This window comes from Xenopus laevis, chromosome 1L (assembly GCF_017654675.1).
Source record: "Xenopus laevis strain J_2021 chromosome 1L, Xenopus_laevis_v10.1, whole genome shotgun sequence".
In the NCBI taxonomy this organism is placed as follows: domain Eukaryota; kingdom Metazoa; phylum Chordata; class Amphibia; order Anura; family Pipidae; genus Xenopus; species Xenopus laevis.
Window position 1 is genome coordinate 103,771,166 of NC_054371.1, and position 16,981 is coordinate 103,788,146.

The 16,981-nt window shown below is 35.9% G+C and overlaps 1 protein-coding gene across 7 annotated transcripts in view; it reads left to right on the forward strand.

Annotated features, from left to right (window-relative positions):
* cfap299.L (cilia and flagella associated protein 299 L homeolog) overlaps positions 1–16,399 on the forward strand; it is a 230,172-nt gene extending 213,773 nt beyond the window's left edge. For 6 of the 7 annotated variants that reach the window (XM_041582281.1, XM_041582296.1, XM_041582275.1 and 3 more), the window contains 2 exons: positions 12,020–12,149; positions 16,223–16,392. In XM_041582281.1, the coding sequence (XP_041438215.1) occupies positions 12,020–12,149; positions 16,223–16,318 (226 nt within the window). In that variant the 3' untranslated portion in view covers positions 16,319–16,392. 7 annotated transcript variants of the gene reach the window in all.
* The last annotated feature ends 582 nt before the right edge of the window (positions 16,400–16,981 follow it).

Below are 16,981 nucleotides of genomic sequence, written 5' to 3' on the forward strand. Positions count from 1 at the left end.
AAGCTCAGGACTGGCAGAAACCATGCAGAGTCAGTTAAGGGGCCAGGTCAAAACCAGGAGATCAGATAATATTGAACAAGGACAGGAGCTGGACTTACAAGGCAGGAGCAGGGTTACAGGAACAAGGTTGCAGGAATAGGATCAGAAACAGGGTCAGGAACAAGATCACAAGAACCAAAGCAAATCAAGGTCAGGAACACAACACTGGGCTAGGATAAGGCAGGTTGGCTAATGATCCAGAATTGGGGAGAGGGGGTAGCTGGCTTAAATAGCCCGCTAACAAGCTATTGGCCGCAGCTGGACATGGGGTGTGACTTAGGGAATATGGACTTGAAGGCAGCATCATAGAAGATATTCTGTCAGGGTCAGGCTGCAGCCACACTGTCTCCTGTGGTTTAAAAAGGAGGCGCAGTGGCAGGAATACAACACATACTATGGTCAGTAGCCAATTAACCTGCCTATATCATTTTGGAGTGGAGGAAAAAACTTGAGCATGGAAAGAAACCCCACACAATCATAGCGAGAACACCCCTTGCAAATAATGCCCTGGCTGCAACTGCTAGGCACTGAATCCCATGCAGTCTCTAGTTGTGCAAAGCCACAGGCCTATTATCTTACTGATTTGGCAGCATCCCATATGGTACATGTGTTCCTGTACCCATAACAGGCAACTAATGAACGGAATTAATGTAAGCATGTAAAAAGTCATTTACAAAAGCAAGTATAGTATTCAAAGTACAGTTTGCACAACAATTAGCCACAATTTAGGAATGGTCTAAAAAGACAGAGAGTTCTTTTATGTAACAGTCACATCTATGTACCCACCTCATTCCTCTCCCATGCTGGCAGTGACATAATGGTGTGGGATGAGGTTTGGAGGAAGACGGTATGCTTTAGGTGATACTTGAAAGAACTTTTTAATTTTCAAACTGTAGATGAAACAGAATGAGTTGGTACTAAGTTTAACTACAATACCATTTCCAGCCCAGAACATTCAAGGCATACATACAAGGCACCAAATGATTAATCTGACTTTTAAAACACCAAGACAGCATACCTTTAAATTAGGGATTGGCTGCTATTAAAATGTCAGGTTCTTCACATTTGACACTTAACTAGATATAACACTTTTTAATGAAAGAAAACACATTTACTTTTTCCGGTGCAAGTAGCATGGGGGGGTGCAGCTAAAGCTAAGCTTAGAGGGACACCTGTGTTTTAACAAATCAGGAGCTGGAGCAGTGCAGAGACAAGTGAATGTTGGTATCTTCATGCAGTTATATATAAAGTTTCACATGTACAGATAACAGAATAAAGGAATCATATTATACAGTATGCAGGAAAATAATGTATCTGTTTCTCCAGTACACAAGTTTGCACCTGCTGCAAGTAAGCGGGCAGCAACTGGGGCTTGTGAATGTGAGGAACATGGCGCGTGCGTGGCAGAGGGTGAATGTTGGGCCTCCCTGAAGATTTCTAGGTACGCCACTGATATGGGTCTTTTTTTATTTTCATGTTGTTTGGGGGTCTGTCTTCTCCTTAAAAATATAGTTACTTATAGTTTTTCTTCACAAATATTAGTATTTGTGAAGAAAAACTATAAGTAACTATATTTTTAACTTGAAAATCTGAGGCATGTCAAGGATAAAAGACATTTTCCAAATTAGAAAAAAAAAGCTTGATCATTCCTGAAATCATCAGCCTTGATCAATCACTCGGAACTATTTTCAAGAAGATAATACTTTAATAAAAACAACTAGTAATGGCTTTTAAGAAGTGCTTCAACTTGAGCGCTTCAATACTACTATGTTACAGGTTATTAATATCATTCACTTCAAAGAACCTTGATTTTTTTCATTAAAGTAGGATTTATAGCAAAAAGTTACTTTCTCTGACCTTTTAAAGCTAGCATTACAGTACATGCTGTATGCATTTCTGCAGTATTTTTTAAGGAATATAAAAAATACCAGTTAGGCTGATTTCCTGTCTTCCATAAATGCTCAGCTTATCAGAGGTTTCCATCTTTTGTCTCTACAGCTGCTGAAATTCACCAGCAAAAGGCTTTTTGTATATGTTTTAGCATCATTAATTCAAGTCACTTAAATGTGTCAGACTGTCAGATAAAGGTTCTTACCTTATGCAGGGGTTCATTTATTGCTGAGCAATCTTAGTAGAGCAAGGTTACACTGACATCTAGATAGGAGAACTTCTGAAATAGCTAACAGTGGCATTTTAAATATCTGGAGTGTAATACATTCGATTTGTATATAAATGATAAAACAAGCAGTATTAGATATGGATGTTTCCACTTCTGACTACCTGCAGCATCTTAAATATATGACTTTCTTTTTTGTAGGCATTCTCTATATGAGTTTTTTACGCGCTTGACCCTATCTAACAGGACCTGTGGGTTTCTGTTATCAACATTTAACTTCACATGTCCATGTCAGATTCCTACTTTGATGTAACCACATGCAATTGTGTCTCTCTGTGTATATAAATCTTTAGTACTGTTTTAGAAATGGTAACATTATGCCTGATGAAGAGATGTAATTTTTTATCTCGAAAGCTTGCATTCTTACATATCATAATAATTAGCCAAAAAGCGGTATCACATTACCACAAGGAGTACTTTTTTTTTACCCTGCTAATACTTGGGTTATAAATTGCATATTCCTTACCTTAACTAGTTAAAGCCCAATAATACAGCCTGGTGCATGCTGCATTATACAACCGTCAGAGTTATCTAAGTCTGAATAGCAGCTAAGCCTTTCCCTTATACCTTTATTCAAGTATATTCTCCAGATGGTTATTAATGATACACTACCGCAAGATAGTAACTGGGGAGTTTAATGCAAAAGTAGGATTGAATGTTGTTGAGAAGGATATATACGGCAGGTTTTGCCATAGATAATGGAATGACAGAGGAGAAAGACCACAGATCCACAAACTTCTGTTGAGATAACCTTCTGGTGATCATTAAAACAATATTTATCAAAGGGGACATGTTTCCCATAATAACTAAATCGAAATACTATTTTATGATGTTAGTCAAGCAAAATTGAATTTCACTTACACTATATAACTTATTTCAATCTTGTTTCTGTTGGTTTTGGAATCACCTCAAGCAGGCAGGCACCATTTTGTGGTCGCTTTTATTAAGGCAAGTTTTGCATCCTGCCACAATCTTGTTTATGTGCCAGAATAGAGCACCTGATACCCATGTCCATGCACTGGCTTCACAATTTCACAAAATATGATGAGTAGGGAGGGAGAATGCGGTGAGTGCAGTGAGATCTAGGAAGTGCATAATGGAAAGTGAAAGTAATTGCCTGTCTATGGCATAGAGGAGGGCCAGACAATACAGTTTATGATTGACAGCTGAGATTTTTAAAGCGTTTACAGATATGAATATTTTAATATAAAAACGAATTTGGGTTTCATGTTTAATTCGAAAATAACTTTTATTAGACAGCTTTTTATGTCTGGGTAACAGGTCATCTTTAAAGTCATTCATGTGGCAAGGTTGCTTTTAAAAAAAAATAGGTAGACATAAAAGGCAAGAAAAACTATTTTTATGCAGCATTTACCAAGCATCCACTTTTTTGTTCCAGAATTTTACCCAGAGCTACGTTATCACTTAAAATTAATACATATCTTTACAAATAAGCTAGACTTTATGCAGTAATGCCTGACATTCAGACAGAGATGTGTGGTTTCATTCATTGCTTTTCTTTTATACAGCTGGATAAACAGGCACCTAAGATTTCCAGGTTAGGAACTTACTTTTCAGTGGAGAAGAGTTGGCCTAGAGTTTAAGCAATTTGCCTCTGATGCTGGATCTCAAGCTAGAGAACCTGGTTTTGAAAACTCCATTGTTTCTACATGTGATCCTGAACAAAGTTACTTAATCTCCCTCTTTGCCAGTATACTTAGTACACCTCTGATGACTTCCTCTATTGCTGTAAGTTCTGTAAAGCAGTACTTGTACTATCAGAGAAACATAAGCTCTACCTGATAAAAAGCCATAAATGGGGGAATGTAATATTGGCTGGCAATGCAAAAATCATTCTCAATACGAATAAATGTTCTCAAAGTGAACAATTTTGTTTTCATGAACACACCCTCACGTGACAGTAGGATATCGATTGTGAATCTTATAGTTTGCGATAGTTCATAGTGTATGTAATAAAACTTCATAATGAAAGAGTTGTTACTTTTGCTCCAAAAGTTTACGCCACCTTTAAGCAGGTCTTAAAGGTTCACAATTCTCAATTAATATTGGCAATGCAATAAAAGCCTAATGAAGAATATTACATTGCGACATTCAATTTTTTATTTGCAAATCTGTTCTCTTTGTGAATTTTATTACATTTCCCCCTAAGTCTTTTAACATTTACTAGAATACTAATTTAACATTATTAAGCTACAGCAGAGTTTCAAATATGTCAACACTTGAAAGGTAGTGGGGAATTTTGCCTCTGTCTTGCAAAAGTTTTTGAATAGGGCCCAGAATAATTTTGGATCAGGTTTTATACCTATTATTTGCATTATTAATTATGTTCACCTAACAATATAATGATTTCAAGTACATAATAACTGGTGAAGCCATCCTTTGCTTTCAGAATAGCCTTAGTCACTTTTAGAATGCTGTCACACAACTCCTGAACTACAGCATAGGATATTGGACCTCCAGTCGCCAGTTCTTTAAGGTATGAAGGAGGTTGAATCTACTTTGCAGTCATAGGTGCTTATTGCGGAGATAAGGGAAGGTATTTGACTTTATTCTGGTGTTCATATGACCACACTAGCATTTTTGTAGTGTATTTTATAGGGAAATTATCATTTTATTATATGGGACCATAGGGTACACCTGTTTTATAAACTTGCTTCATTTCTTGACTGTTACTAAACAATAAAGCACAGTAATTGTGATGACTGTTCATACAGTATGAATTAACCACCATGTTTATCAGATGGCAAAATACGTTTTATGTTAAAGGAATGTTTTATCTAAATGTAAATATAAACCAGGTTATGTGTCTTTCTGCCTCGACATTGGATGCAATGGAGTTTCTCAAGGGCAACCCTGTCATAAATTACAGCTTTGTAAAATTCACTAGAATTTTGTTAAGGCTGGGTCACAGATGTGTTGATAAAGTTCTGCAAGCCATAGATTTTTGGTTTTAAGATGTATGCCTATCAATCAGAGAGCTTCAACGGGTCCTAGCGCCCGCCCATACTACCACACGCTGGCGCAAAAGCACTGGGGAGCACAGGCGGCTGGGCGGCATGCCGCCCCCAAAAATGGGCCGCCCTAGACCCGGGCCTATGTGGCCTCACCACAAATCCGGGCCTGGGCTTTCTCAGTTCAGAAATTAATTCAGTTGATTTGACTTATAACTCTAGATATATCATGACTAGAGTTGCCACCCGGCCGGTATTTTACCGGCCTAGCCGGTGAAACACCTGCCAAGGCCGGGGCCGGTATTACAAATTTACCGGCAATGCAATTGCCGGTAATTTGTAATACCCTTTAAAAAAAAGCCCCTGGCCTGCCCCCAGTTCGCAAAGATCGCAAAGAACTTACCTTTTTTCCAGTGCTGTGCGATGTTGCTCCGCCCCTTTTTTGACACACCATGTAGCCCCGCCCCCTTTTAGCATCACGGACCACCCCCTTTTGGTGCCCGCCCCCCACTGGCCGGTAAATTTTTTAATAAAGGTGGCAACCCTAATCATGACCTGGATGAATAAGAACTGTTGTAGGATAACATTGTAGTAAATGTATAAAAGGGGTCAAGGGGATATTACTGAACTAGTATGGGGAGTTATTTGTGTGCTCCACCACATCTGTACCAGGAGTAAGAAAGTAATTATACAAATGACTTCCCACAACTATATAATGGTTATTTTTTAATATCATTAGGTAAGGTGGTGAGCTTGTGTTGTGGGTCATTGCTTTATGTTAATATGTTATCATCAATATTGTTGCACTGTGTGGTAATTACATTTATTGGCTTAACTGAAATGTGCATGCTTTTAAATGATCATTTTTACAAAGTGGCTTTTCATCTACATAATGCTGTTTTTTTAGCTGACCTAAATTATGCCTTATTCTCTGTCAAATGTTCATGCAAACAGCAAATTTTGCTTTTTATCTTTTGTAATAATTTGGAAAGGTCAGTAATGAAAGATTAGATTGTGAAAATCAGACTTGTGTTTTTTTTGTGACACCCTCACCATATGGACAGTGGAAATAACCTTGGAAAAAGTTCAGTTAAACACTTTGATTTCAATTACACTTGTTTAAATTGGCTCTTTCTTTTTCCCCCACCAGTTCATCGATCCAGAGGCATTTCCCATAACCTTCTATTTCCTTTGTTTCATTCCTCACACTGCAGGTTTTAATTGTGTTCTCTCACTCTTTGATCAGTTTATATGTTCACATCTGACCACACCTTACACTGTGAATAAAATATCAAATTTGTTTTTATGTGATATTGAAAATAGATTAAATTATTTTTATTATTTGGTATCCTATATTTTTGAGCATATGTATCCACAAGGGTAACCTATCAGAACAAGGCCATGTACTGCCTTCCCATCTTTACATTTGCTTTACAGTTTCTCTTGGCAACCAATCAAAGTACAGTTTTTTGCAGCCAGTGAGACCAATGCAAAACAAATGGATATTCTGAGCTTAAGATTCCCATAGATCTTGATTTTTCTTCTTTCTGGAGATAGGGATACTGCCATATGTAGATGCAATAAGTTCCTAAAATACACATTGAATAGGAAGAAGAAAAAAAAAAAGTGTGGCAACATGTTTGTGTACATATAGGAAAAGTGATCTTTCACAAAGAGATGCATTGTGGTCTGTTGCAATAAATCAAAATACAGCACAATATCAAGCGAGATTTTAGATTTTTGTATTGTATGCATGGGAGTTGTTATGCACCACTTATTCTATTGAAACCAACATATAAAAAATTCACTGTAATAGTGCCCACCCATAACTAAATGGATTTGTCTTAGTGCCTGCTAGGCTATACAAAAAAATAACTTTTATATTTCCCAGTTGTTTCTATTCTACTTGGCATACCATGCAAAACAATTTTACACATTCCATATCCTTTGATTGGTTTATATTTTACTGGGGTATATCAAACTGCATTGTTATTGCAATGCATTTTAGTAGATCCTTCATTTCAGTATTTCACGCTTTCACACTAAAGATGTATGGGTAATGATAATGCCCTTGACCTGTATGATGAATAAATTGTATACTGTAACAGCTTTTTTAAATTTTCGAATTAACCTACAATTATGTACCAACTAAAGAACTCATGTCAGGGAAAATGCTAAGGGAACTATTTTATAGTGGCATTTCGGCCTTGTTCTACTCTACAGTTAATATAAAGAGATATCGTTAAACCTCTGCCAATTATTATTATAGACTAAAATCTGGCTCCAAGGCAGCTTATAATTTTGTTAATGTTTAGGAAAAATAACTATGAGGACCAGGCCATAGGGGCCATATATTACTGTGATAATACATTTTAATTCCTGTTTTCATAAAGGGCAGATTTTAGAGCATGGCCACCAAATATGAAACATATTTCCTTGGTTGTTTCCAACATTTATCTAATGCTGAGGAGAACATTTTGTCAAGTCTCTCTACTTACCAACTTTATAGCTGTATTTTGGCATTTTCACTGTTATACATGCTTGGTGAGTTGCATAAAAATATGTCAACCAGTGAACTTTTGAAAACTTCTAATTAAACCTTTATCCCATTTCTCCATTTTTTTCTGGGCAATGTTTTTTAATTTACTTAAGGGCACAACTTCGTCAGACATTAATTCACAGTAAATACGTATATTTATCAAAATGCAACGTTTCATCCTAGCAGATGAACCATGGAGAAGTTTCGCCAGCAGCAATTTATCAGCACAGACATCTCTAAGCAAACTTTTACGAGCATTACTTTCTTCCTAGCAAAATTTTGTTTACATACTTTTGCTTCTGTCAATTTAAATATGGTGGGTACATACAGGTCATATATATGGCTTTATAAGTGATGTTGGTGAAATTGCTGGAAGAGGCCACTTATTATTAAAAATGTCCAAGGAAGTAAAATAAAGACAAAAGAGATCCTCTATTGTCCTAGACATGAGCCCACCCTAAAACAAATGTGGCAGGAGCTTCAAATGGTTAAAAAATGAAGTTACAGTTACAACTTTTAAACATAATCCCACATTAAAATATGAAAAACCACCAGTGTTTTGTCTTTTTTTTATGACCTTTTTGGCATACAGGATATTATGTCACTGACAAAATATTGTTGAGGATGTAGCTTTATCTTATCAATTCGGCAGGTATAACCTGACAAAATAGATTTTGGTGAAAAGGGTAATGTTTTGGAAGGTTCGCACTTTGATAAATTTGCAGAGTAATGATCATTCACCTGAGCAAAAATTCACCTAGCCAAATGGCCTGAAACTTCTCTAGGTCTGAGCTTTTCGGCTAGCAATTTGTCCCCTTCGCCTTTCAGTAAATTGGCTTTGTCCCTTTAGTAAATTTGCCCCTATGTCACACAAACGTTAGATTTCTTGTGTAGATACTGAAAAAATAGCGTAAGAGCAATCTCCAAGTGTACATAAATAGCTTATAAAAATGCTTTTTTATATTCAGTCACATTTACAAGACCTTGTTATTAATATAATCAATGGCCAAATATTTCCAACTGTTCCCATTACAAAATACAATTTTTCCCATCTCTCTTTAGCAATGCACAGTAATACCCACAAACAAGTATATTCCTTTTAACCATTTCCTTATGAATATTAAATATAAAATACCTTTATAAAATACATTTCTTAATAAAATCTATACATGGGAAAATGGCAAATTCTAACTGACTCGTTAAAAACTTTTAGGAATTTAGACTAATGTACAAAATCCTGTACTGTTTCATGTTTCAAATACCATTTACATGTTCTGATAGCCTACATTTAAAAGGACATTTAGTTTTGGCAACATACTGATTGCCACATTTACATTTTATAGCATTTTATGGTTGAAGAATTATAATGAATAATAAATAAAACAAAACCTTTTTCCTCTTTTTTCTTAGGCTTCAGAATTAGTGGTAGACCAGAAATCCATGGTGACCTGCAAGTTTATTGGCAATTGGATAGACTTGTGGGCCATCAGGGGTTTGCATTGGGTGCAGGTGTATCTTGGGACAAGGAATCTCCCAAAGATTCCCAGTCTTTTCAAACAGAGGTAGTGTACAGAGCGAAAAGATGCAGGTACAAGTTGGTCGTGGGTCCTACAACGGCAAAATGTGTGTTATGGTTTTGCAAGTTAGGGTCAGGCACGGGTTGAGTTTTTCCTGACCCGCACATTACTATTTCATGATGTAGAACTGGTATGTAATGCATTGCTTGGGAGAGCAGAGATAATCTTAATTTGCAATGGGACAAGACTGTGGGAGCTTTGATATTAGGCCATTGATTCATATTAAGTCTTATAAATGTGACTGAATGCAAAAAAACTGTAACATACTAGTCAATCAGGAACCTTTAGGAGGCAGCGGGTATACTCAGACCCACACGGGACTCTGGTGTTCACCGACGCCCTTTTGGGGCCCCGGGCTTTCTGCTGAGGAACCACAGAGAGAAAGTGTGTTTTAGGTAGCAACAAGTCCAAAATGAGGTACCGGCAAGGATTAGGCCAAAAACTTAGTCAATAAAGCAAGAGAATCAAGGCAGGCGGCAGGAATCAAGGTCAAAAAGAGGCAGAAGTTAAAAAACCAGAGTAGTCAATCACAATACAAACATTTCGGCAGGATCTGAAAACAGAAGCCAGCTTGGGCACTAATAAACTGGAAATGTGGTGCCTAAATGATGATGTCATGATGCACTGGATCATGACGTGAGTGTCGAATTGCTCAGCTTCGACGCTGGCGAATCGAAGCCAACGTCACTTTAAGAATGGGGACATCGTCAGACGCACCCGCGCCCCGTCACCCTAGAAGAGACGCGCCGGGAGGTAAGGACACTGAGAGATCTCCAGTTACAAAAATGGTTTTGTAAATGTTTTTTGCATTTGGAGCACACTTGATGTAAATCAACTTTATACAACCCACATATGTCCATTTCTGAATTATCTGAATAAAGATATGACCCTTCACATGGAATATACATCCTGTTGCAGGTCACAGGCAATGATGGCCAACAGCTTGTAAATTAAACAGATATTGATTAGTATAAACTACAAAAAAAGGCATTGATACATTGTTAATACAATAGATTGACAACTGCTTTAAAAACATTATAATATGTAATTCTATTTTATTCCACAGCTACAAATATCACAATCCTTATAAAAAAAATTAAAATGTGTAGTTGCCCACTCTTTTAAATTCTATTTGTTGATATCTTTTATTTATAATCCAAAAATAGCATTTGCTGTTAAGTAAAAATCTGTGTATTTCTTCCTAAAATGTACAATTTCTTATGTGCTGGAACATACAGTGCGTAGGTGATGAACAATGTGGGAATCAAAATGCCATAACAATGTCTTATAAACAATATACTTAAGAACCCATTACCTAGGTCATATATACAAACATTATAAATTATCAAAATGCCCTTCCATATTATATTACAATGTATACATATGTTCCACATTAAAATAACACTCAAATTCCCATAAAAACTATACTATCTATAAATTTATCCAGAATGAATATCATATGAGATAAACATTAAACTGTGATACATTTTCCAAATTTCACAGACCTGTTGAAAATACAAAGACTACATTAAACATAGGTATTCTACAAAACTGTCATATAACCACCATATAATAATGTAAAATATATAAATGGAGATCACATTGAAAGATTTGACTTGATTTCCTTTTTATAATTTTATTTCCTTTATATTTGAGTTTTTGGGTGCTGTGCTTACTTCCTGGGACAGTTCAGAATGTGGCAGTGAGCTGTCAATTTCTGTAAGTTTATATGGCTTGTTATTTTTCCATGTGCACTGTTGTTGGTCCTATGTGTTTCTACTCAACAGTCACTTCACTTTCCAAGGAACTCTAGCATGGCTTGATGTAATGACTTGCTGAAGATGACATGCTATGATTGTCATAACGATTGTCATGAACCATTGTACTGCCAATTTGTTGCTAGAGATTGGCATAGGGGATGTTAAGCCAAAATAACATTTGATCTAATGAAAGCGGTTGTAATTCAGAATTTAAATCTGCTAAAAACAAAAAGTCAAAGTTGTATTTTATGCCATTGTTCTCCTACAAGCTCTTGGATACAACAATCAATGGGGTAATTTGATATAACTGTCTGTGCTCCAATTCAGGGCTGCCTGCATTCAGCAATCCAAGAGGGGCGAGTGGGGGGAGGCATAACTCCCACCCTATACACATTCTCTAACTTGCTAATCATTATGACTGCACTTTGGGAGCAGGCTGGAGGTTCAGACCTGGGGAAGAAGTCTGCTCATTCTCCCTTTGGTGCTCTTGCACTTCTTTACCAGGTGTTTGTAAATGACTCCTCAAAAGTTCCATTATGAATGTATGAATACAATGATACATAATATTCAAAAGGTGTCAAAAATATGTTTTAAAGAGCCATAAGTATAATTACAACAAAGTCTTTTTACAACTTTTTAAAATTCAATTCTGAGCTTAAATTTTACAGACCTCTTATCTTACACAAGCTATTGAGTACAAAGAACAACAGATTTATACTACTTATGCATACAGTTATCTAACTATGTGAAATGTAAAAACCTCAATATAAGATGAAATATTATTTGTTGTAAAAGCACCTAACAGTTTTATAAACTAGACTAATTGGAGAATTCAGTATAGGTACATCTACTCCAAACTGTACTTAAAATACTATAATTAGTTTATATTCTATAGTCTATGAATCTTATAAATGCAAATCCTCTAATTCTGTCCACATATGCTACTGTCGTTTCAGTTTTTATAACTGGGAAAGCCATGTCTCAACATCAAACCCAAGCCCAAATTACCAAGTGATTGCAGAAACGTCATCTGGATTACTGTTCAAAAACAAAAGAGACAGGAAAATACTAAATGTGGATCCTAAGGTAAATCTTTTTCTATGAGCAAGTATCAATATTCACTTACTTGTCAAATTGTACTGCACATTTCAGTAAGTAGCAAATTAAGATCTTCACTTTTTTCTCTTTAAATGATTATCCAAGTGTTATAAATTCATAATTATTGGTGATTATAAGATTAAAAAAAAATTTTTTTACACATATCCTAACAGCTTTTTGATGTGCCTGCACCCGGGCTGATGCAATGATTCCAGTTGCAGGTACATCGAAAAACTGTCTATCCACAGGCCGAGAATCGACCACGTGTAAGTCACAGTAAATGCAGCAGACTAATATTATCAAGGTGTCTTCAAGAAGCACATTGATCATCACATTTTCACTTTTAGAAAGCAGAGTAAAAAAACAACAGATACACATACCAGGATGACAGTACTATAATAAGCAGGGTTAGGTACTCACTCACTGTTGTTTCTTGTTTTGTTCCCATGTGTCTGTGTAGGACACAAAAAACAATGGTAGGAACACCAAGCAATCAAACTAGTCTCAAATGCATATTTAGTAACAGTATTAAAACATAATTCACATTTTTTTTTAAATCTGTAAATGAATGCTCTTTCTTTATGTTTCCTACATTAATCAGGGAAACTTGCTGTTTTATAATTTAGGGTTGTTGGGATTTACTTTAAAGGGTTTGTATGTATGTTAAAACATGGGGCACATTCACCAAGCTCGGGTGAATAAATAGAGGGAAAAAAACTCAAATTTCGAGTAGTTTTTTTTGCTCCTCGACTATCGAGTTGGCGTAAATTCGCCTGAGTAGAATGATTCGAATAGATCAAGCGAAAAAACGCTACGACTATTCGCCCATTCGATAGTCGAAGTACTGTCTATTTTAAAAATACTTCGACTGCCTACTTCGCCAGATTAAACCTACCGAATTGCTTTAAAAGCCTATGGGAAAGTCCCATAGGCTTTTTTTCTAAGTTTTTGATCGAATAAAAAGGCATTTGATCGATCATTCGATCAAATGAAAATCCTTCGATCGAATATTCGCCCATTCGTCTATTCTCCAGCGTGTAAATTCACCCGAATTCCCTATTCGATTCTATTCCCCAGTCGAATTTCGAGGGATTTAACCCCTCGAAATTCGACCCTCGATACATCTGCCCCCAAGTGTGGAATTTAGACTTCATGGGAGTTTGTAAAAACTCCCATAAACTCCCATGAACTCGAAATTTGAATTAAAAATGATCGAAATTTTTCAAAAGATTAGAATTTTTCAAACTCGGGTGAATCAACCTGCAAACTTGAATCAAATTCAAATTGAATCTAAATCAAATTCGATATAAGTTTTTTCTCCAAAAAAAATTCTATTTCAGGAAGGCTGCAAACAGCACTAAATTGATCCCAGGACGTCCCCCATAGGCTAAAACAGCAATTCCGCAAGTTTAAGGTAGCAAATACTCAAATATGAATTCTTAAAGGGCCAGTACATGATACATTTTGAAAATCAAATTCAAAGTTTTTAAAAACTCTAATAGAATTTTAACTATTCCACCAAAAAAACTCAAGAATTCGAATTTTCACATCAACCCATGATAAATCTGCCCCTAATTGTTCAAAACGGGACATCGGTTTAATCACAGGATGTTTTAAGAACAGGTAACCAATAGTGTTTTTTTTTAGCTTAGTGTTAAAGGAGAACAAAACCCTAAAACTGAATATGGCTAAAAATGCCATATTGTATAAACTGAACTTATTGAATCAGCCTAAAAGTTCAACATTTCTATAATAGTAATGATTGAGGCTTTCAGGGTTGTCACAGGAGTCTCCCATCTTCGATTATGCTAGGAGTTCTACCACACGTACATGCTCAGTGAGCTTTGAGCAGCTGATGAAAAGCTAAGCTTAGGGGTCCTCGCAAATCATCAAATAGAAAATGAGGTTTGCCTGTCATATAAACTGATACTACAAGGCTGATTATTAATTCTGATGCTAATTATGCTGGTTTCTGAGCTGCCATGTACCAATAATCTGAATTTATTTACTAATTAGCCTTATATTGTGACATTTATATTATATATATATTCAGTATATTTTGATCCCTAAACTCAGTAAGCAGCATAGAGCATGTGCAGTGAATAAACAGAGAAGAAATGGGGAGCTTCAGGGGCATCTTTAGAGGAACAGATCAGCCTTGGTAAAGGGCTGAAAGCTGAAAACATAATGCACATCATTTCTGTCCTACCTCTTTAGTTAAGATTTAGTTCTTCTTTAAAGTTGAGTTAACCATTAAATGAACTGTTAGTATGTTATAGTGTGACATATTCTAAACAACTATTCAGTTGGTCATCATAATTTTTTTTGTATGCTTTCTGAAGTATTTGCATTCTAATTTTGCCTATGGTCAGCTTGCAATTGAGTAATCTGAATGCCTGATTTACTGACACCATCAACCAAAAAACACATGGACAGCGAGGGTTAAAATTACTATTACGTATCATTATTATTACTTATTTTATTGCTTATCTTACTTTCAAGTCCCTCTTCCATACAGACTTCGAAACTGCTTCCTGTTGCTAAAATAATTAATCTTTAGCAACCACATAGCAAATTTATAATTTATATAGCATATATATAGCATATCTATATCTATCTATCTATCTATATATATATATATATATGGAAAGGCTTCTAATGTGGAAATGACCCTTAATAGGAATAAAAATAAACTTATTGTGTGCCCAGTCATCCCCCGATGCAGGTTGCTCAGAACACTCCCCCCATTACTGGTTGCTTGCTTGCTCATTCACATCCCCCAGCTGGTCACTAACTCACTCTTCACCCTCCAGGTTCTGCTTCCCACCCTGTTGCGCCTCTGCTGCCTATCACTGTGCAGGCCTTAGTACAAATGTGCACTGTTGAAAATGCTATTCCACTGCTCACATTCAAATGAAAATAAAGACAAAATAGAAGTGTTATAAATTTCACTGCTATGTCCTTTTATCAATGAAATTATAGCTATTTCCATTTATTCGGCTATATATTAACCTTATTTTAGTGGTAGCTGATTTTCAACAATTTAGCAATTTTCAATCCAAAACACCACCACCTTTATTATTAATTATGTTTACCTAACTGCAGCTGCTTCCTATGCATAAATGTATTTAAACATTTCTGAGAGATAAATGTGAATGTCGTATTTACAGACCTAGTGTCAATATTTACATGTATAAGCTTTGTACTTGTGCAAACATTATAAGCTTAAGACGGCTAAAGATTCTCCTTATTATCAGATATCAAATTCATGATTGGCTGTGGGAATGAAATTCAAACATCGTTTTGCTATGTATAGCACAGAAAATTTGAGTTTTCTTAAATTCAATTGCCATTAAAATCCAATTAAGAGGGTGAAGTTTTATTTTCTTTTTTAATCAACATAGGTTCTGTAAAATTTAAAAAAGGCTTTCGGGTTTGTTTATCTAATTCTTCCAGCTGCACGACCTTTGTAAAACTAAAATAATTGCTCAGGATTTTTCAAATGCTAACAAGATCAACCCCATTAATTATCTCCAATACATCTGGAGCAATGTTTGCTCTCACTTTCCAGCTGAAGGTCTCCTGACTATATTTAAATATTTATGAATATACTGCTCAATCAGTTTATGGACAAGGTTGCTGCAAAGTTCCTTCTCCATAAATGGATTAGGATGAATATGGTCTGAAAATATATTAACCTTACACTTTGATTTGAAAAAAAAAAAAAGCGTTTCTAATTTTTTAGGTGGCCATTCAATTTGGGGGCCATTTAAGCATTCAAGCTGTACAAACATTTTTATATTAAACTCCAGTGTCTGTGCGACAAGTAGAGTTAAAGGCCACCTATAGGTCAGTAGAAGTTAGATCTCAACACAACTATACCAGCATATTATATAATAGTTTCTGTATTTAATGGGAGGATCTTACTGTGTTTTAAACATGCTTGCTATAAAAGCTTGCAGACTTATCATTTTATTATTATAAATTGTAATATTCTTTTCTGTATTTACTAAAATGAAGCATCATCTTTTTTCACATCATGCATCTTGTGTTTTTTTTAGGCTTCTCCAGGAGATAATTCGACTCGAACCTCTATACAGACAGATATTTACATTCAAGCTGTCATTTACGATCACATAACAAGGCGTAAAGCCTAATTTGTAAACATGCTATATGAACAGCTATAAAATGCTGAGACATTCATGACAAAATAAAGGACTTCAACACCTTTGCCGCCATTTATACTTTTCTTGCTTATAACATATTCAGTTATTTCATGTCTCAGATAGGACAAACTGTCTTAAGTTAACGATGACATTACACATAATAGAAAACTTGTGCGTACTTACAACATTGGGTTCTTCTGGAATGTCAGCTGTATTTACTGTTTTCTGACAAGATTCTCATTGAGAGTCCGCATAACCCTAGGTATAGGACAATATACAGTAGCTGTATCACTTTTATCACTTGTATCTTGTTTTTGCCCAACTTGGCCCTCATTGTACTGTTGAAGGAAAGCTTAACCACACTGAATCACACACACAGAACTTGATCTTTCAATAACCTGAACAACAAAATGATAACTGTTTATTTTCTGTTGTGCACAGTTTTGGGCATGCTTAGATGGTACAGTCATCAGTTATTTCACAGATATATCATGCAATGGCAATCACTTAAAGGAGAGCTATACCCCCCTAGTAACAACAACCCCCATCACCTATCCCTGGGTGTCTGCAATTGTTATACATGTGTAGAACCAACCCTCCCCCAGTAACAACAGCCCCCTTAACTGCTTTCCATCACCCCTCTCCCTCCTACAC